Raw genomic sequence first — 21,934 nt, forward strand, 5'->3', positions numbered from 1 at the left:
CAATATTTGGTTCCCCAAACTCTGTATCTCGATAAAGCTTTCGCCATCCTCCTCGTTCAACTTGTAAACTACAAAATCACGAGTCATTGTCTCACGACCAAGATCGTTCTTTTTTCTGAAATCCGTAAACTGATGGATCAACAAAAGTTCATTGTTGGTTGTTGATTCTATCAAATATGACTTGTGCTTGATATAGACATACCTAAAACCATTATGAATGTTAAGGCCAGTGGAATAATATTCCCTTTGTTTTCCTTTTATATCATAAACCAACTTCAGTTCAAGATCATTACCATCTCCAAAACGTAACGTGCGAGTTATAACTCTTCCACTCTTGGCATTGTTGTCGATCAAGGCATACAGTATGCCACATGAAGAAAACAACAGGCATAAAAGAGAATCGTTGCTATCATCCGACATCGGAGAGAAGCTCCAACTATTTTTTCCCGGCCTGCACACACCAATTTCCTTGGAAGAAAAAAATGCTGCCACTGTACATTCTGACATGTTTGAACTCGATAGTGCAATTTTACGGAGAAAACGGACCATTTTGTGCTCTAAAATTTCCGAAAGATGGGATTTGTGTTAAGGAAGGAAGTTCGTGCTTGGCTCCAGAAATAGTGTTTAGTAGAAATACTTCAGAGTTTTCTACATTGTCCATGATCAACCAGTCTTTGCAGGAACTATGAAACAACCCTTGATTTTGTTTCGACAACCCTAACGTGATAACGTTACCATCGGGTGGGATGGACAACTCTAAGTACTTGGGCCTTGGGTTAGTGGCGCCAAGCAACCAGGGTGCTTTAATGACCAGTAACCAGGGGAATTGATGATCATTGGGGATGTCCCTTTGCAATGCAATCGAACTCCAATGCTTGCAGAGGAGGCTTAAGCCGTGAATCCGATCAAGTAAGTCGAGCCGCTGTACGATGTTCTCTATGATTTCCAAAGGTGGTTTCTGCCAACACCCTTCCACAACTAACCATAGCCATTCCAATCAATCCCAATTAAAAAACAAGTACAAAACCAACTTTCCCAAAAAATGAATATTTCAAAATTTCAGAAGAAAGGAAGAAATCAAAGAGAGAATTAATTACCCTCGTCCACGTTCTTGGGGGTGTTCTTGACCTTGAAGTGCTTCTTCTTCTTCAGGCCCTGCCCGCCGATCTTCTTCTCCTCGTCGAGAAGACTGAAGTCCTCGGTCATCTCCTCCGGCATCAGCATGTCCAAGTCCTCGGTCATCTCCTCCGGCATCAGCATGTCCAAGTCCGTGTCCATTTTGGATTGGTTCATGTCGACGCTTCGCTTTCTCCTTCTCTTCCCGTAAAAAATCTTTAGTGTTGTTGGAAGAAAAACGTCTTTAGTGCTTGTATGTAATTGTAGTGCCAGAACCCTAGACGCACGCTAGACCTTTTTGCCTGGTTCGAATTGTACGTACTTATAATGGCAGAAGAACCCTAGAAGCTAGACCTTAACTTGGCCTCCAAGCAATTCATGAGTTTGACGTACGTAAGAATTCTTCTTCATTGATATTTAGTTTTCAATGATGATTTCATGGAAAATCTTGATTCGACTCAATCCCCAAAGAAAAACAAGGATCCAAAATTAGTGTGGGTAAATTGGGCCGAGGAGACGGGTTTTCCCAACTCATGATTAGGAGAGATTCGACCATTTAGTCAATTATTTATCTGCTCTTACCTACCTCTTTATTGGTCACGGGATACATAACCCATGACATGAAGCCAATTACAATCTCCATGAAGCACTTATATAACTCAAAAGCATCTCTTTTTGTTAGACGTAGTCGCAAGCGCTTTTAGTTGGTAAAGAATGCTCTTACCTCTTTCCCGTTTCCCCTATGCAAACCCGGGACAATTGGAACCTAGACTTTGGAACACCAGTGCATTTTTCAGATAATCCAACTCCTCATTATTGTGTAGCACCAAACATCAGATTAGACTAATGTTATCATCTCCAATCCTATTAACTAAACATGGCCATAAGATTGGGGGGCGGGGAAGGCTTTGGTGACTTATGGTTATGGCGAAAGAAACTTCGGTAGGACTTTTTAACCAAAGCAGCTCTTACACGGAGTAGAACTAGATCTTGGGTCGGGTGGACCAAAATATGAGATTTTATGTTTATGTGAGAGATTTCTTACAAATGATTTGATTGGACACTCTCAAGTCACAGAGGGGTATACAACATTGAACAGTGAAGTCTCTCTCAAAGATGCAGAATTTATGGTGCAATATTGCTCATTTACAATGAAAAAAGAAAAAGAAAAGAAAGATCTAAACTCAATATGCTTAAATGGCTAATTGCTAACCGGTATCAGATCACAAAAACTACATCCCAACCATTCCCACTTCACGTTAATACAAAACTCCATGGATGTACCATCAGGTGTATCAACTGAATAAGGTTCATGTAAAAACAGAAGCCCGATTGATTGGAAGCAACGCAGAACAACCAATCTTGCAACATATGGCAAGGAGAGCATCTGATAAAACTTCAATCTTCTGAGTGACTAGCCATCCCTGGTTTGGGTTAGAAGCTCTGTTCTGGATCAGTAATGTTTCTCACCTAACTCCGAGGCATAATCTGTACGCAGAACATCATGCTGTTGCCTAAATATCCCAATTATAATGTATGGACATATAACCATGCCTGCCATAAACAGCGTGAACTGCAGTAATGCAAACAGTACTTAGACAGTTTCACAACAAAAATAATACGTAAATCTACAAGGTACGACAACATAAAAAGAAACTAGGATCTACCAAAAGAGGAAGCGTCAAGAAACTCCATATTGGCCACAAAGCAAAGCAGAAGCTGCCAAAAAATGGAAAGCAGCAAGTCAGAAGCAGTTATCGTAAACATACCACCTGATGAATGTAAAATGGAATTGCAGTATGGTTTCTCTTACAAGCAAAATGAGATGCCGCCAAGTAGCGTCACAAACGGCAGAGCAGTTATACTTTCTAATTCCCATTTCTCGTCAAATCTCCTTACGCTCCATGCCGACATACTCGTATAAAAGAAGATGATAATGTTTAAAACTACGCCCACCATCCCAAGGTATAAAGGCAATCTGCAAGATTTAAAAAAAAATATAAGAACAAAAGCTTTAAACCGTATATGAATCCCGATCAGTTAAAAGTTAACACACCATATAATTCATGAGCAAATACTGAATACATACAGGCAAACCCTGCTCCTCCCGTCGCTAAAATCCCAAGAATTTTCTAAACAGCATAGTTATGTTTGTCATACACTGATACGCATAATCCAAATCTTAAGCAAATATACCAACAAATGACTTGACCATAAATCAAGGCCACAAAAATCCAAATTTTCATTTAGTATTGTGTGAACAGAAATCAAGAGGCATAGGCTATGAGATTTTCTACATATGCCCTAAACCATTTACATTTCAAGAGTAGCAAACGATACATCAAAGATTAGTTTAAGCTCTGTCAAAGCTTGCAAATGCAATCACGAAATTCAAAGGAAAATGTACCACCAAATACCCAAGACTAAAGAACCAAGTCATACAGTATATAACATTCAGTACATATTACTTATCACAAGCCTGAGGCACAACCCTTCCAACAAATTAACAAACAAAATAACCAGAGGTGCAAAATTGAGAACAATTCAAGCAAAACCGATACCTTCTAATTCGCTCATCATGGCATAAGATATATATCATATTGGATTTCCTGTCACCATAGTACACAATGAATGCTGCTGAGGCAAGCCAAAGGGCATTCTCCAAAATCTCAATCCGCGACCAAACTTTCGGACTTTGTGGGGACGGAGAGCGCATAACTGAGCATGCATCATCCTCAAGATCATCGCCGCTCGATGCATATCCCTGGCTATGCCTCTGCCTCATATATCCGGCCCCAGTTGGCGTACCACCCGACATCAAGACAAACAAAATGAAGTACACAAACTAAAAGAATCTCAAGCCGCAGAATCTGACCAAACCACTCCAATCAATCACTAACTAAACCCCCACCGGGCAAAACTCGATTCTACAAAGAATGTAGTAAAACTGTTCTACTCTTTCTGCTGCTCCTAAACCTCTAATCAAATATCAAGCAGCAATGTGTTTCTGTATGTATCAGAACCTATGAATATTGAATGCGATAATCTAGTAATTCAATCACCAAATATCACCTAAAATTACAAAAGTCCACCACTTGATCATCAAAGAACCAATAATTTTTTATAATCCAAAGAACCCTTATCAGAAATCCAAATTCCCGCAAAACCATCTCGAATTCGAATACAAAAAACAAAAATTTCAGAAGAACAAACCCATCTGGCCCCCAACTCAAAAATCCTCCCCCAACAGAGAACGAAGGCTTCAAATTCTTCAAACCCAGTTCCCCAATTCAACCTGCCCTCGAAACCCAGACGGCAATTTCATCGGTTTCTCCGATTCGCAGACATCAATCCCAATCCCGAGCAGCAGTCCTGGAATAGGGGAGCACAGAGGGAGAGCTGCAAAGGCTGTGTGACCAACGGAACTCCAGGGGTATTTTGGGTCTTTCCGAGCAGGTGCATGTGGCGTCCCTGCGCAGGTGTTTGGAGAGGGAAGAAGGAACTGGATCTGGCTCTGTATAACGGAAGAACTTGTTTGGATTGGATTGGAAGTTTGGAATTCGGGGAGAAGAAATTAAGGATGTGATTCTCTTCGTGCACGTTTGAAAGATGGAAAAAAGAACCTTCAATTTTGATGATGATAATTTTGATTTTAAATTTTGTAAATTTCCCTCTTTTCGGTTTTGGCATGTGTATTATGATTTTTAGTCATCGTGGATGCAAAGAATAAGAACGCTGACATGTCAAATCAGGGTAGTTATCACGAAGGTTTCTTTAATCACGGAGGAACTAACAGAACAATCCTGTCACGAATTAGATTAATTATCGCGAATTTATTAACTTTTTTGTATTATACGGAAATAAGAATTTAGACTTTGCTGCAACAAGAAGATAATTGTGTCGTGACTAATTGGTTTGATTATTACAAATCTACGACTTTTTCTGTGTTATACAAAGAGAAAGCAAAATTCAACTTAACTGCAACAGAAAACGAATATTGTCGTGATTAATTGGTCTAATCCGCATCTGCCCTTCTTTAATTTTTATTAAAGATGTGAGATGGAATGGTGTTAAAGTCACGCACGTTAAAAGTTGGCAAGGGGTGATTGGCCCAAACACGAAACCTCAAGGTTCTTTTTTCCCAGTTGACTCTTATCTTGCTGATTGCCTGCTTGGAAGGCAAGCAAGCCAATTCCTGGCTTTGACCATGCTTGTAGATATTTCGGTTGTCGGGTCGGTCAGGTCGGGCCGTGCTGACCTCTAGCCGGCCAATCCGGGATGCTACAGCTATTGATAGTATCCCTCCCAACTACTTGCATTTGATTACAATAGTAAATGGGGGCAAAAATACACCATTTGAAGGTGCAAAGGACATGTCATAATTGGTTATGGGATTGTATATTGATTACACGACGACATTTGTACATAGAAAAAAGAAAAAACAACCTGAAACTACTAGCTAGAACGTTATCACGCACAGTGGTGGATGCATTGAGGGGCGGGGTGGGGGGGGGGTCAGTTGACCTCTCGAACTTCGGTAAATATCCATGAATACCTTGGGTGCTACCCTTTTGAAGATTAGAGTTGGCTTCATACATGCCCTCCAACTGACTTCAGGCCTACCAAGATTCAGTGAATGTCCATGGATACCTTGGGTGCTGCCCCTTGCATACATTAACAGTGTGCAATAAGTCTTTCCAAATGACTTCATGCCTACCAAGACTCGATGAAATGACGATATGCATGCTATTTCTGGTAAAAAAAATTACGTGTTGTGGACGCTATTCTTACTGACCCCCCTAATATTATTTCCTGGATCCGCCATTGACGCATGCTTCATCATCAATTACCGCCTCCGTTGCACAGGCTAACCAAGTACATCAGTGTTGAATACAACACTTCCAGGGATAGATGACCTAAAAACTTCCTAGTTTCTGACGCAGCATCGGAAGTGTCCATACTGAGTTTTCGTTCCTCTATAAACCCACCGTCTATGACCAGCCACCATGAGATGCATCCTCCACTGTCTTCTGGGTCCACATGTGCCACCACGCTGAGTGTTTCGCCCTGATCCAGCTCAAGTGACAAACAAAGAAAGTCTCGGTTTGCCTTTATTCCTACCGCAAGAGCTTCTTCGTGAAGCCAGTAAATAACTTGACCTGCAACCTGTTGCCAAATTCCACAATCATGTTAAGTATACATGAGTCGTAGTGTACCACAAACAACCATAGGCAAGGAGAGACATCAAAAGACACCAACGGTGTGTTTGCCAATAATCTGTCAAGTTTCACAACACTACCTTTTTTCTTTATAAATCAAAACCACTTATAAACCAACTTTACAAATATAAGAGATACCTGCTGCAAAATTATCACAGGAAGATCTGCCAAGTTGCAGTTGTATCTGTTCATTGAACAAATTTCCTCAAAATTCCCATTGAACAGGCCAACCATATTCGGAGCACCTTCCCCTTCTACATTGATGCAATCATCTGTTACAACCACCTTAGTATGAAACTGAGACTTGGCAACGTTCCCCACGTGACGCATGTCAGATGCTTGGGTTTGACATGCATGTCGAATGGATAAGGAATCTTCACAGAGAGCATCCATGATGATGACCGCGAATGCCAAGTGGGTTGAGATACAGCTGCAGATATGGTGCCCCTTTAACCTAAAGAATCATGGACACAAGTGAGAAAAAGTTCAATCAAATAAATTCAAATTCAAGCATTGATACGTCTTCACAAGAATTTGGACTTTACCACATTTTCCATCTCTGTAAGAACTTTGATTGAAAAGATTCGATGAGCCAATGACATGCAGAAATGGCCAAGAAGTCTGGACCCTTCTTTGGCTGGTTGACCAGATACTCGAGTTGATGTTGGTACATTTTTTGCTTTGACAAATACATGCTGGTGAAAAATCTGTTGCCGATATATTTCACAACTAATTTGATCATGAATTACTGACATTTTCTTTGGGGTATCCGGTTTATCATCCTCTGGGAACTGCAAGCCATCCAATGTGTCCAAAGGTAAAATTGCATTCTCTATGTTTTGGGTGCTTGGACTGTCACCCGTTTGTTCACCTTTAGACGGGATAAGTGATATGAACACAGAGGTTCCTTCACCTATATTCAGTTGTAAATAGTTTTCTTGTATTCCAGTTACATTGACTCCTAAAGTTTGGTTGAAAGCTTCGCGATTTACCAAATTAAACACCTGGACCATAAGAACAGGAGTTAAAAACCATTAAAATGAAAGGGGGATAAATAAGAAAGAAAAAAAAGTGTAGAATATACCTGCTCAATGAATATTGCTTGATGAACTTCGCGAAGAAGCAAATGTGTTTCTTTAACACACTCATCGTCACTTACAGATTTTTTCTCAGCCTCCCTTGATGAATTGATTTTGTTTTTACTGGATTCAATTGGATTATCTACTGGATCAGCACCGAGAAAACCAAATTGAAGCGATCAAAATGAATTTGGATGTACATTTATTGCCAGCATGCCAGCCGAGTCATGTTCAACATGAACTGTAGACAGAGCAGACGGCCAAAATATAGCAGCTGGATCATATAATGAGTTGTCAAACAGATCAATGGTAAAGCCTTCATTTCCAGAAGTTGAAGCTGCCATACGCAGCCGCTTAACTTTCCAATTCTGCTGCAGTCTATCTGCTTGTCAATATACGGGATGGAGAATATTGTTCAAGAACATATGAATACTATTGTACCGAGTTCCTTTCACTCATGCACAAACAGCGCATCACAAATTTCAAGTTACCCAAATTCCTTTATGCAAAAAGAAACCAACGGGCTTATTGAAGTCGTTTATAGGTGATATGAACAACTCACGCATAAATATACGCAATTAAAGCAAATAGCTTTTCTTGGTGATAAGAAAGAAATCAATGGCCAAAAAACTATCATCAATGCCAGCAATGTGGAGCATCATCAAACATTGCAGACTCACCTGATTGGAGCACCGTAAAATCTAGCTGACTGTTTAAAGTACTTTCCAAGATGCTGAAATAGTAATCAATAACACATAAACAGATATCCATGAACAATCAAAACAAAAAGTTACCAAATTTACAAAATTTACGAAATCTGGAGCCCGGCGAGAACAGCATTACCCTGAAGCATTGAAGCTTGGTTGCTGCAGACACAGCAAGATCAGACAGAGCTTCATTAGGAAGCGGCTTCGGACGCGTCATGCTAGCCACCGTTACAGCATCTTTGGTTTCCACCTGCACACATTCACATTCCATTAGAATCACTCAATCACAGCAAGCATTGCTCCTTGAAATGAAATCTCTCAGAAATCACCCGAGAATTGAAAGACTTACGGTGTTGATGAGATCGATAATGACGGAGAGCTCCTGGTGCGCCAGCTGCAAGTTCTCCACCAATGCTCTGCCATTGCCACTGCGTTGCGGCGCTCTCTTTCGAGCTCTTCTTCTGCTTCTTGTTCTCGTCCTTCTCCACGGCCCACGCGAAATCGATTCTCCGAATCAAACTCTGCCGCTTCTCGTCGTAGCCTACATCACTTTAACCAAAGAAACAGATAGTTGGGGTTTCCGAGAAAATCCGAAGTTGCCGTTTGGTTGCCGAGAAAATAAAATCAGCCAAAAAAAGGGTAAAGAATAACGACGTACGGAGGAAACCGTTCGAGGCCGTTTTCTTCAATGACTTCCAAGCGCTTGATGGGAAGCTTGTCGAGCGAGATTTCCATTTTTCCGTCCATTTCGTCTCCATTTTTCCGGGAAAGTAAAAATTTGCAGAGAAAATTCGGACAGAACCGTTGGAGGAGGGAGTTGGAAGCTGGGCACTGAAAGGGCAAATTCGCGGATTCAGTCGAATTGTGTAAAAAGACATATTTGACCTTTTATCTCGATTTTAGTTTTTTTTTTGTTTTTTTTTATTTTTTTATTTTTTTTTAACTCGAATTGTTCTCCTTAACTTCTTGAAACTATATGTATCTGTTGACCCTAGAAATTACAAAGCCTACGTGGCGCGCAGGCCGAATATATTCTAAGCTAACTACGTCCTTCGGTGATTGCGGGGCGTGCCAACTCGTCGGCCGAGGCTCGGCCGAGGAGTAAATTTGATGATGCTGCGTTGGGTCGCGCTACTGACTTCTGCGTCTTGCGATTGCGGCCGAGAAAGGAACGCGTCTCGGCCTCTTGGGTTCTCGAGCCTGAAGACAAGGCTGCTATTTCTTACAAAGTTCACGAACCGAATTCGGCTTACAATGTGCCGAATGTAATAACTGTAACACCTCACCTCGCCGAGAAGGCTAATGAGATGACCTCGACCAACAAGGATTCGAAAACCCTTCTCGACCGAGACTTGGATAGGCAATCGACCGTTCTCGCCGCAGTGCTGTTGATGCCAACGGAAGATACTGCGAGACCGACCGACTCTACGGTGACAGAGCTATCTATGCCGACTTAAGATATCACCGGTTGCTTCCACAGTGCTGTTGATGCCAACGGAAGATGTGTCAGCGAAAAAAGAAAAGAAAAAGATCTCAAGTTGTGAGAGTTTGCGCAGGGCAATTTTGTATTGATGTTTGTGGGGGTCTCTCCCCGTTGTTTGCGACTCTGTATTTATAAGTATCATCCTCATCCTGACGGCTCGCGTTGTAAAGCTGCCGCCAACATCAAAGTCCTCCTTCATAACAATCTCATGCAAAAAGATTGTTATCACTTACCAACATGTAACCACCTCTTGCTAATTAATAGCATATTAGCATATACCAATTAGTGCCGATAAGCATCTTAACTTGAAATAATGATATGCATGCATGGCTCCACCAAATCCACTCACACGTGGCTATCCATCTCCAATTTAACATCTTCATCTTTATGCAAGCATTAATATCTCTGCCAATTTCCATTTGCCAACAATGCAATAGTGTATTAGGACTCTTAATAACGTGCTCTGATGCTCCCAATCCACCACGCGTCTTAACTCCAAGAATCCCAAATCAAATTGAACTACATTTACATCTCATCCATCTTGTACCAGGAAAAAATCAAGATAATTCATCATTAAAAAGTACTTATTATGATAAAAAATCATAATATTATCCTTTAACAAAAATATCTTCACTTTTCCATCTGACGGTCGATAACTATGCTCACTCAACGGCCTTGATTACATGGGCCGATGGTGTAAATTTGGGTCCAAACATTGCCCCCCAATTTCCTTGAACTTCGGCTCATAAGCCGAATATTTAAGGAAATTAATTGTTCGTAGCCATCATTCTATATGCAAGGCTCAGCAATGACTAATTCTTGGTAGCTCGGTTGATTACTCGGCCCTATCCCTGATAGCTCAGCTGTATGCACCAAGTCTGATCATCCAATAATACTGATTTACCAATAATAATACCGATGACTGACTACCTCCGAGTGACCGAGAAAAACATATGGCCGAGATTTATTGGAGAAACCACCGCCGAATAAAAACTTATTCGGCAAAATACTGTGCTGAATTCCTCCAGTTGAATATCACTCATCTATCATGACCAAGATAAATCATGAACCCTCGACCCCACATGGCCATTGAAACTCAGACCCACTCATTCGACCAAGATTTGACGTCCACCGAGTCTCTAATGCCCTCAATAAAAACAACCCCCCAATATATATATATATATATATAGTTGTGGCCGAGAATCCCCATTTTCTTTATATATATATATATATATATATATATATATATATATATATATATAGTTTTGGCCGAATCATATATATGCAGCTTTGGCCGAGGCTTATATATGCCAAGGCCGAGGCTTTTGTAAGGTAGTCGAGAGTTCGGCTAAACTCTTTTATATATATATATATATATATATTCGGCCAAACCAATCCCATGTGCATTGAATGGCTCGGCAACCACTCTTTTGGCCGAGACTCTAATTGCAGATGCCATGATTCAACTCCTGCTTTGACGCCAAACTGTAACACTTCGTGCTAGAACAGTTCATGCCATGATTAATTTCTGCATGATATGTTATATGCCGAATAAATCTTAAATCCGAACACAAATCGGTCAAAACAATACTACCCCCTTTTTATGTTTATGCATCGGCCTAAAAAGCCGAATAGTTAAGAAAATAATTTATTTAATATTTTAGCAAACGAAAATAAAAGTGGCCGAACCATAATCAGGAGGAGGCCAACGATGTTTTATTCCAAGCCAAGATCTTTTTGCATCAAAATTTTCAAATTGATTTCGTTCTAGGCCGAATAAAGAATTTTTCCCAAATATTTTTGACTCGGCAAAATATTTTGCATTTTCAGCCGCCGAATGTGTGGAACAAGTATTATGCCCCCCGGGCATAATTATTTCACCAATTTCGGCTTTTAACTCGAGCAACTTAGCCGAACGGGATTTCTCCATATCGGCTTTATCACCAATAATCATATCAATTGGCGTGATTTTTTCGGCTAGACCTATGTCTTCAATTACCATATCAATCGATGTGATTTTATGGTTTGAAGTCGTGTATTGGTCTTGTTCGTCATTGGAGCACTCTTCTGACGAATCATTTTCTGAGTCGATTTTTAGCTCAGAAACTTCAACTTTTTCGTCTAGGCCTACCACACTTTGAATCTCGACCAAAACAACAGGTGGCCTAAGTATTTCTTCGGCCGCCTTAACAATTTTTTGAGGCCGAATTTTGATTGTGGCCGGAGCGAAAAATTGCCCCCCGGCCTTTGGACCTAACCATTTTTCAAATGGAATTGATCTGTAATCAGAAACGTAAGGAAAACGTTCTTCATCTAGCCAGGCATTAAATCGAGCCCTGTCTTCATTTACCCATTGCCCTTGCAGGGTAACAGGAGCTTTTATTTTCAACATGCAAGCGAATGACTTTTGCATCTCTCTATGGCCACGAAGAACTTTTTCTGCTTCCAAAGATTTTTTGCATTCCTCATTATGTTTTTTCAATTCCTCCAGGAGCTCGTACAATCGGCTACGTTGAGCCAGATTGGAATCTTGATATAACATATGAACTTCGTAGTATTAGCACTGGGTCCCACTGGGCGTGCCAAAATGTTGACCCTAGAAATTACAAAGCCTACGTGGCGCGCAGGCCGAATATATTCTAAGCTAACTACGTCCTTCGGTGATTGCGGGGCGTGCCAACTCGTCGGCCGAGGCTCGGCCGAGGAGTAAATTTGATGATGCTGCGTTGGGTCGCGCTACTGACTTCTGCGTCTTGCGATTGCGGCCGAGAAAGGAACGCGTCTCGGCCTCTTGGGTTCTCGAGCCTGAAGACAAGGCTGCTATTTCTTACAAAGTTCACGAACCGAATTCGGCTTACAATGTGCCGAATGTAATAACTGTAACACCTCACCTCGCCGAGAAGGCTAATGAGATGACCTCGACCAACAAGGATTCGAAAACCCTTCTCGACCGAGACTTGGATAGGCAATCGACCGTTCTCGCCGCAGTGCTGTTGATGCCAACGGAAGATACTGCGAGACCGACCGACTCTACGGTGACAGAGCTATCTATGCCGACTTAAGATATCACCGGTTGCTTCCACAGTGCTGTTGATGCCAACGGAAGATGTGTCAGCGAAAAAAGAAAAGAAAAAGATCTCAAGTTGTGAGAGTTTGCGCAGGGCAATTTTGTATTGATGTTTGTGGGGGTCTCTCCCCGTTGTTTGCGACTCTGTATTTATAAGTATCATCCTCATCCTGACGGCTCGCGTTGTAAAGCTGCCGCCAACATCAAAGTCCTCCTTCATAACAATCTCATGCAAAAAGATTGTTATCACTTACCAACATGTAACCACCTCTTGCTAATTAATAGCATATTAGCATATACCAATTAGTGCCGATAAGCATCTTAACTTGAAATAATGATATGCATGCATGGCTCCACCAAATCCACTCACACGTGGCTATCCATCTCCAATTTAACATCTTCATCTTTATGCAAGCATTAATATCTCTGCCAATTTCCATTTGCCAACAATGCAATAGTGTATTAGGACTCTTAATAACGTGCTCTGATGCTCCCAATCCACCACGCGTCTTAACTCCAAGAATCCCAAATCAAATTGAACTACATTTACATCTCATCCATCTTGTACCAGGAAAAAATCAAGATAATTCATCATTAAAAAGTACTTATTATGATAAAAAATCATAATATTATCCTTTAACAAAAATATCTTCACTTTTCCATCTGACGGTCGATAACTATGCTCACTCAACGGCCTTGATTACATGGGCCGATGGTGTAAATTTGGGTCCAAACAGTATCGTAAAAATTTTATCGGATCTCCCCAAAGGACCTTAACTTCTTGAAACTCAATGAATGTAATGTATCATGTTTGTCCGAATTTTGTTAGCTCCATCAAATCATGTTAACTTAGCTAAAATGACAATAATGGCAAGTCCATTTTAATTGCATCGAACAATGGTTAGAACTCATGTGTTTTAATTGTCCCGTCATGTCCATCTGCACATGATTTTAGGTTTATAGTTGCCAAATTCATACATATTCTCTCTTGTATAAGGAAAATTAATGAAAAATGCTTGAAAACTTTGAGTTTTAACGATAAGGACAAAATAAAGGGTAAAGTGAATAATATCAGGTTTGATTTTTTAATGTAAAAATATGGTTTTTCGTTAAAGTGAATAGTATTGTGGGTTTTTCGTTCAAACTTCCTATTGTATACTGGATTAAAATTATAAATCAAAATATGAAACTTGGACAAATTCTTTGGTCTCAACCTTTTGTATATAACCATTTGTCTCGTATTAACCCAAATGAATTTGGCACCAATGAACAAACGAAACCTAGCCGTTGGTTTCTTCCTTCACTGAAGAGCGGGCTCTTGATTTTTTCCAACCAAGCTAACAGGGCCGTCTGTTTTTCCCCTTCATTTTTTCCTACCCGAATCCTTGACACGGCCGCAGTGCCGCACTTCTCCATTTCCTACCCAAAAAAGAGGTCTGCAGCAGCACAGTGACCCTTACAGTGTACAGATCCACCAAGTATCCAAATACCGGAGCCCTAGTCCACAAGAATACAGGAGGAAGAAGTGAATTATCTCAGGTAAATTCTAACTGGGTGGGTTTAGAGTTTTTGAGGGAGATTTTGTTGTTTTATTCTGCTCTAGTGTCCCTCGCAAACTGTAGACTCATTTATTGTTTCAGCAGTAAGCAGATAAAAGTTTAAAAAAATAAAAAATAAACTTACCTACACCATATGAGAACTATATTTTGCAGAGCTAAATATTTTAAACTGTTTTAGCTGTAAGTCCCTTATCAAGGAAAGAAAATAGCAGAATTGGGAGCTCCCTTCAGTCCAAAACATAGAGCTACTATTTCATTCATAGCCGCTGGTTTGGGCTGCATGGAACTCCTATTTCTGCAATTTTCGCACGAATATAGCCGAGAAAAGAGAAGAGGGAAGCTGAGAGAGATGAGAAGCGATGAAAATGGTGTGTGGATTTATAGTTAGTCATGGCTTGAAGATGAATGCCAAAGCATTGATTGTAAGAACTGTGACATCTAACTGACCAAGAGAATAATCTTTATTTTGATAACATACAAACGCAAGGGTGAAATCAAGTTTTTCAATTGCTTCCCAAAAACAGAAAAATATTTCCAATTGTTCTTTGCATCCAACCTTTATTCATTTTTTCCCCTTAACTGTTTCATTGACTTTCATCCCCCCATTCTTGACTCTAACTACAATTTAGCTACTGGATTTAGCTAGACTTAGTATCCTATTAAATCTATTGGCCTACCCTCATAAATATTGGAAGCTTTCTTCTTTTCCAAACCTAACCAATTTAAACCTAACCAATTTGTTGTCTACTTAAATGCTCATTTTGCCTGCAAGGGTAAGGTAACTCAAGTGGTTAAGAACAATTACTCCGACATTTGAGGTTCTACGTTTGATTTCCGATTACAGAATATTGCTTATAAAAAGAAAACTAGGTCATTTTGCCTTACCTTACACTTACATGTTTATGTAGCAATTGTGAATGACATCATGATTTACTTGAAAGAGGCACGTAACTCAAGTAATCGCTCATTTACGAAAGATCTTGCATTCAACTCTCCGATCGCTTTCAAAGACAACTATATCACTTGCCTTACACTGTTTATATGAATGCATGAAGATTGAGACTGAGGGCTCCTCTTCCCTTAGTAATCAACATGGACCCTCCTCAATGAAGGGTCTGTTGCTGAGCTTTTAACCCACAAACATTCTGTAGCAATTGGGTCGGGTGTCACTCAGGAGCTTCCAAGTCCAAAGTCCCCACATGCACATTTATAATATATATATATATATATATATATATGTATATATATGGTGCTAACGATAAGGAACTAAAATACAAATTCACAAGGAACTAAAATACAAATTCACCAATCAAATTCATAATAGTCTTCTAACAAACATGCTCCCTACAATTTATGTAAACATATAATTCAGAAAGAAAATAATATTGAGTCTGTGCTGACCATAGAAGCATGTCTCAAAATTATTTAATAAAGTCTTTTTTATTGAAGAATATGGGGTGAAATTTATTTCATATTTCTTTTAATAATTCGAACTTTCAATTTATTCTCAAATGCTCATTGATCAATATTTCTTGAACAAAAATCAAACACATCGTATTAATCAAAAGTGAACTGCACCATCATGAGGAAGTAAAATTTGACCATCTAAATTTTTTTAAAAGATATTTCAGAAGAATTACTTTTCTACCTCTAAGCATGTTGGAAGAAGGATAGGACATGTGATCCTGTTGACTCGGGGTTGATGGTGATGCTTAATTAATAGATAAGTATATGCTGTAAGTTTCATTGACTGAAAATCTCTTAAATCAATGCCATGAGTAGTTTATGTAATACCTCTTTTCTTGCTCCCTGATTTTCTCCTATATAAATCTTATAATACTAAACTACTTATAATCTACATGAATACGATTTGAACTAAGGAGAGTAAGAGGCGGATGCAACTTCTTGACTAACTGACCAAATCGACATATTCCATGAGTTAGGCTTATGATAATAAGCCAATGTTTAATTACATTCCATTATAACAAATGAAAAAAAAAATGAATAGTCCAGTATAAGTTTGCATACGATAGACGTTCTCCTCCGACCCTCAAAAAAGGGAAACTGGCTTGGAGTCGCTTTTTTTAATCCAGTATAAGAAAGAAAAATTGCATTCTTTGTAGCCCTTAATAAGGAATATCATAATCTTTTTATAATTTGTTGATCATGTTAATTTTTGGGAAAGGTGCTTTGAAGAAAACAAAGGTTGTTAGTTATGGGAGATTTTTCAATGTGACCGGTATACAGAGTGGTATACCACGTGTCACTGTACAAATGGTAAGATATGTGTGCTAAAAAGTTAATAACTTAAAAAATAAAAATTTTCATAAATAAAATTTTTCATCACTCTTATTAAAACACGTGGTATACTACTTATATTTCCGTCACAACTAAAAATTTCTCGTTAGTTATAAAGCATATACAATATATAATATCATAGTCAATTCTTCAATGTAGGAGCTACAAATCTACACGTATAGATTTGTGCTGTCAGATCTTGTAATTTAATTCTATATATGTATATGTGTGTATGTGTGTGTGTGGATAAAGAATACCAGCATACAGCAATGACAACAAAGACAGCGACCATTTTGTTGTGTACCAGAGAAATAAGCGGTGGAACGTAGGGAGATCTGGGGGGTCCTCTGCTGCTTGTCTCCAAAACATAACCATATCACCCGTCGGGGACCAATATGCCCCAACGAGTAATTACCAATGTCCACCAATATCTAAGTATCTAACCACCACCAATTTCAAGCAACAACAAACTCGTAATATTACACAATATATATGCATCTACAATTAACATAAGTTAAAATGGGCGATTAACGATAGCACTCCTAAAAAAAAATGACTAGCAATTAACATAAATTGAAATGCATAAAAACGGACTGGTATTTAACACAAATCGAAAATGAAAAACTAATCCAACAAGAAATCAACACATGCACGACTAACAATACCATTATTTCAAAAAATACCTGATGCCAGAAATTATTTAAGATTGACTGGCATAAATCAAATATGGTAAACGACACATCACATTACCACTCCTAGTCAAAATCAAGAAATGTAATCCACAAAACTAATCTCAACCTCATTTTAATATCCAAGATTACAGGCAGAGTCACATGGTTTGCTGCTATAAATTATGTTACCATCCTAATCAACCATTAATTAATACCCCATTGATTTTCCTGGTGATTCCAAACAGTCCCCCTATCCTGCATTATATATTTTTTGTACCGCCATAACAAACGAAAGGGTAAGAGAGAGTGAGAACTTAGAAATGGCGAGTAGCACTCCCAGCCATGAGAAGCAGAAGAGGGGAGGAGCCATGTCCACGTACAAATACAATCCGAGCAGCGGCCGTCACTTAAAGCCGGAATCCAAGCCTGTTACTGCAATGGCGGATAAGACCCATGCTTTACGAAACTGGTTCAATTTATCCATGAGAAAACCAAAACCTAGTCCGGAAATTGATGTAGTCCATTGTGACGAGAAGAGGAAGCAGGGCGGGAATGTTACTTATAGTTTAGATGGTAATTTTGGAAATGGAAGACGAGGAGGCGGAGGCGGAGGCAGAGGAGGAGGGGAAGTGATGGTGGTTGAGGTGGCCAGGAAGTCGGTGTCTCATGTGGAAACAAATTTGGCATCAGTGGCTTCATTTCTTCAAGTGAAGGTGTTGGCCTCGGACATGCCTGGGTTCATGCAAGTTCATGCCTTCCGCAGCGCCAGACGAACTTATGACAGCTTGGAGAAGTTTAGCTCAAAACACATGGCTTACAACTTAAAAAAGGTATGTTCCAAATTCAAACCCTAGATCTACATATATTATGTTATAGTTACTTTATTTCATCACTGTCATTTGCTCTTAATATTAATTAAGATTAATTGTCCAAAGAAACCGAGGTAAAGTTAATTAGCACAGTAAACAAGAAAAGGTTTATGAATTTGGACGGAGAAAATTTGTCCTACCACCGGTTCAATTAGCAACACTCGAGAATCTCTTGAGGGGGCGAAGAAGCCCAAGACAATTGTCTGGGATAAAATTATTTTCCTATTTGGTTCTTGGGATACAATTGGTTTCTAACTTCTAAGTGGTGTTTCTTTTTGGAGTTTACTTCCATCCATCTCTAGTTTGGATAATTGGGTTCATGTGTGATCATATTCATACGGTGATACATACAAACCCCACAGACCACATGGGTTCAGTGAATATATATAGATAGAAAAATTGAGTCACTGACCAAATCTGATATATTTCTTGGTGCTTCTATTAAAGATTCTCAAGTGTTTTTGGTTGTATAAGATAGTCATATGAAAATGGCGATAAGGCAGATTCTCTTCTCGGTCTCTGAATCAATATGAGGCCACTTAACAAGTATGTAACGAAATAAACATGTAGTTGTGTACAACAGCTATCAATCGGTTATAAGACAATTTTTTTTCTCGTTTATAAGGCAGCCTTTATCCTCTGACTCTCTATCAATGGGGCCACTTGTGATCCAACAGTTACCCATTGATCAGATGATTTCATGAGATAGTATGGATCTTGAATCAATGAATATGGATTCGTAGCACTTGTATTTCTGCCCTAGTTGTTCTCCTGTCTGCAAATCGGGACTGGGTTCATGTTCCAGCTGTTTCCAACAGCCCATGTGCTTCGTCGCACAATTAAACAACTTATAATCACGATGTGTTCCAATTAATAACAGTTCTTCTCAAGGTGATTAGTCACTTAACTAAAATTCATTGACTGATCATGGGCTCTCTGATTTATGCAGGAGTTTGATAAATTGTACGGGCCGGCATGGCATTGCATCGTGGGCTCGGGGTTCGGGTCGTTCGTGACCCATTCAACAGGTTGCTTCCTATATTTTTCAATGGAGAAACTGTGCATTCTCTTGTTTAGAACTAAAATCCAGAAAGCTGTAGAGTGATTTTTGTCTGTATTTAATTATTTATTTCTTTTTTGTGGGTTGAGATCATCATTGTATTATTAAACAGGAACACTGGATTAGAGTGTGCATATATAATCTCAAATATTCGACCTTAATTAATTATTTAGTGGACATTTTGTTCAAAAAACTTATTTAGTAAACATAGTCAATTTTTTGTTGCAAGTTTGGTTCATAGCCATATCGAAGTCATGGAAGCACTAGAAGGAGCAAATATGGGCATAATCACATTGGTTAGAGTGGATGTGCTTTCCTTTATGCACATGAGTTTAAATCACCGCTTCTGTAATTTAGATTAGTTTAAAGTAGAATATCGTCCACGTAATTTAGATTGAGCTAGTGGACCATGTTAGCCAGAGACGACCTGCAATTCTACATGCAACTTTTGAATTAGGGTTTAAGTTTATAATTTAATTACCACATTCAGCTTTTCGATTAGGGTTTCGATTTTTATCTTATGCAGCCTTTCATAAATCATTGGAGAGACTTGTTTTTCAGGTCAAACATAAACTTCAACTGCAAGGTATGTTTGGTTTTGAAAAACAAGGAATGTGACAGGTGGTTGAGTTTATCGTTTTTGACGTGGTTGGGCTCTAATTAATTAGGGTTTTATTGGTTGTCTGGTGTTGCATGTGAAGCTTGTGGAGATGCAAATTAACATGACATAGGATGCTATATGTTTTCGACGAAACAAAACAACAAAAACGAGGCAAAAATAGAAATGATTAAATATTAATTAACAAAACATACAAGAGAAAAGTTTTGGTTTAGCTAAAATTAGTTAGAACGATGTGTTTCTTCTCTGCATTCGAGTTTGAATCCTCCTTCTTGTAGTCGAGACTAATTTGATGTAGACTGTCGTTTGTATAAAAAAATTGAGAGAAACAACAATTAGTGAAGTAATTAGAGAAGAGAAGCAATCATGAGCAGGTATGTAGAAAAACAGAAAGAAAAGGTGGGATTAGGAGTCAAGCATGGGTTGCCAGATTGGTCTGGAGATCTGACCATTTCGTGGTCCCTTGTGGCTGGCTGGTTTAGTTGAATATGTCTAATAAAGCAGAAGAATATACGTAATGGGGCGGTCAGGTTCTTCTGCTGCGGCTGCTGATTGCTAAGTTGCTAATTAATTTTACTTCTTCTATTTGTCCAAGCATATAATAATAGGTGAGATAATGCATGATTAATCAGTTTTATTATCCCTAAGCTTTTAAATATACAGGAACATGAGGAGACTATGCTTGTTTTGGAGGCAACTATGAAGTCACGGAAGGTCTTTCCGGAAACGCATCATTTCCTTTTGATTTGGACTGCTAAATAAATCAAATACAATAATTAAAATTCGAAGCAGACTAACAACTTTCCAATTTAAATTTTCTTATTATGTTGTTTCGCCTTTTCTTTTTATCGTGTAATGTTTCATGATTATTGAATCGTTTATTTTCTAAGTCACATTAAACTCTTAATCTTATTGTAATCGGCCGGAATTGGTGATCAAAAAACCATAATTATGTTTCATGACCTTAAAAATATTTGACATCAATATTCAAAGGCGGATTTCAAGGCTAGTGGAGGTTGTTGCTCTTACTCCAATTCTCTTCTAACTACAATGTTTTAAAATTTTCGTGGAAGTTAAAACTCCACCATAGTTGCTGTGGGACAAACTGTTAGACAAAATTTTCTGAACCCACCACTAACAATTTCTTCCTTTTTTTCATAACAATCTTCAGAAGAAAAAAAAAATTCATATCCTCATATGGTGTGGATCCTTAACAGCTCAACAATGAAAAATAAAATAGTGAATAAATAGATAAGAAAAGTGAAATGATTGTTTTGAGGAAGTTAAGTGGAGGAAAATGTTATTGTCAAAATCCAATAGCCCTTAATAATTTATGGGTGCACCTTATCCTTATTACATACGTGTCTTTACAAGCCAACAAGCCCCACTGTGAAGCGACCTCAGCGTAACCCTAACCCTAACCCTAATTGGTAATTTTCTTGTCAAAAACCCTAATTAATTATTGACTTCGAAATAAAAAGCAAGCCAAATGGTCAATAGAAAATTGGATTAGCTGTCGATTTTGCCACACATTCTTTTAAACAATTATTGTGTCGGGGAACCAACCAAAGTAAATTGTAATTTTCTTCAAAACTAGCCCTATTTATTTGTATATTCCCACGTTATGTTTTTTAGGTTGTTTCAACCTAGACGTTTTTGGTGTACTATGAACACAGTTCAGTATACAAAGTATCATAATACAAGTTTTTTTTTTTTTTAAATATTCAATCATTTATATTATGACACTTGATGCACTAGATCATATTTTCTGGGCGCTAAAATTACATTTTTGTTATACCGTTGACCAAAAATTGCTGAGCTCTAATTCGTACTAGACCTGACTTTTGGTCTTACAGTGTAATCATAATAGTTCACATGCATTGAATATTTATAAAATTGCTGAGTTTTAATATTTTTCCTTTCAAAAGCGTAAAAGGAAGAAAACAATGCAATCATACTAGCTCACATGCACAAAATATTGATAAAATTGTAAAATTAAACGAGTTTATGTGAGAGTAATATTAAGATACTGAAAATTCTGAGGATTAAAAGGAAAAAAAATCATTAAATAATGAACAATTAGTTTTGGACTCTTGCGTATTCTTAACTAGCGTTATAGATGTACAAATATTTATTTAAAAAGTAAAAAACTACTAAGCTCCTTCGACATCTCTTCATTTACAACAT

At 38.6% G+C, this 21,934-nt stretch overlaps 2 protein-coding genes and 1 pseudogene across 4 annotated transcripts; 1 reads left to right on the plus strand and 2 right to left on the minus strand.

Moving 5' to 3' along the window:
• Positions 1-2,106: 2,106 nt before the first annotated feature.
• Positions 2,107-4,844, minus strand: LOC103417994 (uncharacterized). 2 transcript variants are annotated; one of them, XM_008356153.4, is made up of 4 exons: positions 3,678-4,844; positions 2,930-3,094; positions 2,784-2,835; positions 2,107-2,689 (listed from the first exon to the last, which is right to left on the minus strand). In XM_008356153.4, the coding sequence occupies exons 1-4, from the start codon at positions 3,932-3,934 to the stop codon at positions 2,570-2,572; spliced, it is 594 nt and encodes a 197-aa protein (XP_008354375.2). In that variant the 5' UTR covers positions 3,935-4,844; the 3' UTR covers positions 2,107-2,569. The 2 variants fall into 2 exon arrangements, with proteins under 2 accessions (XP_008354375.2, XP_070669977.1); XM_070813876.1 differs by having other exon boundaries at positions 2,107-2,604; positions 3,678-4,815.
• Positions 4,845-5,452: 608 nt separating this feature from the next.
• LOC103448282 (mediator of RNA polymerase II transcription subunit 17-like) lies at positions 5,453-9,000 on the minus strand (annotated as a pseudogene).
• An 8,354-nt stretch (positions 9,001-17,354) lies between these two features.
• On the plus strand, positions 17,355-20,636 carry LOC103426601 (uncharacterized). Of its 2 annotated transcripts, XM_070813872.1 has the most exons (3): positions 17,406-18,029; positions 19,018-19,096; positions 20,411-20,636. In XM_070813872.1, exons 1-3 carry the CDS (start codon positions 17,520-17,522, stop codon positions 20,416-20,418), a joined length of 597 nt encoding a protein of 198 aa, XP_070669973.1. In that variant the 5' UTR covers positions 17,406-17,519; the 3' UTR covers positions 20,419-20,636. The 2 variants fall into 2 exon arrangements, with proteins under 2 accessions (XP_070669971.1, XP_070669973.1); XM_070813870.1 differs by lacking the exon at positions 20,411-20,636 and having other exon boundaries at positions 17,355-18,029; positions 19,018-19,293.
• Positions 20,637-21,934: the final 1,298 nt, after the last annotated feature.

Source organism: Malus domestica, chromosome 02, assembly GCF_042453785.1.
Source record: "Malus domestica chromosome 02, GDT2T_hap1".
Taxonomy (NCBI): Eukaryota; Viridiplantae; Streptophyta; class Magnoliopsida; order Rosales; family Rosaceae; genus Malus; species Malus domestica.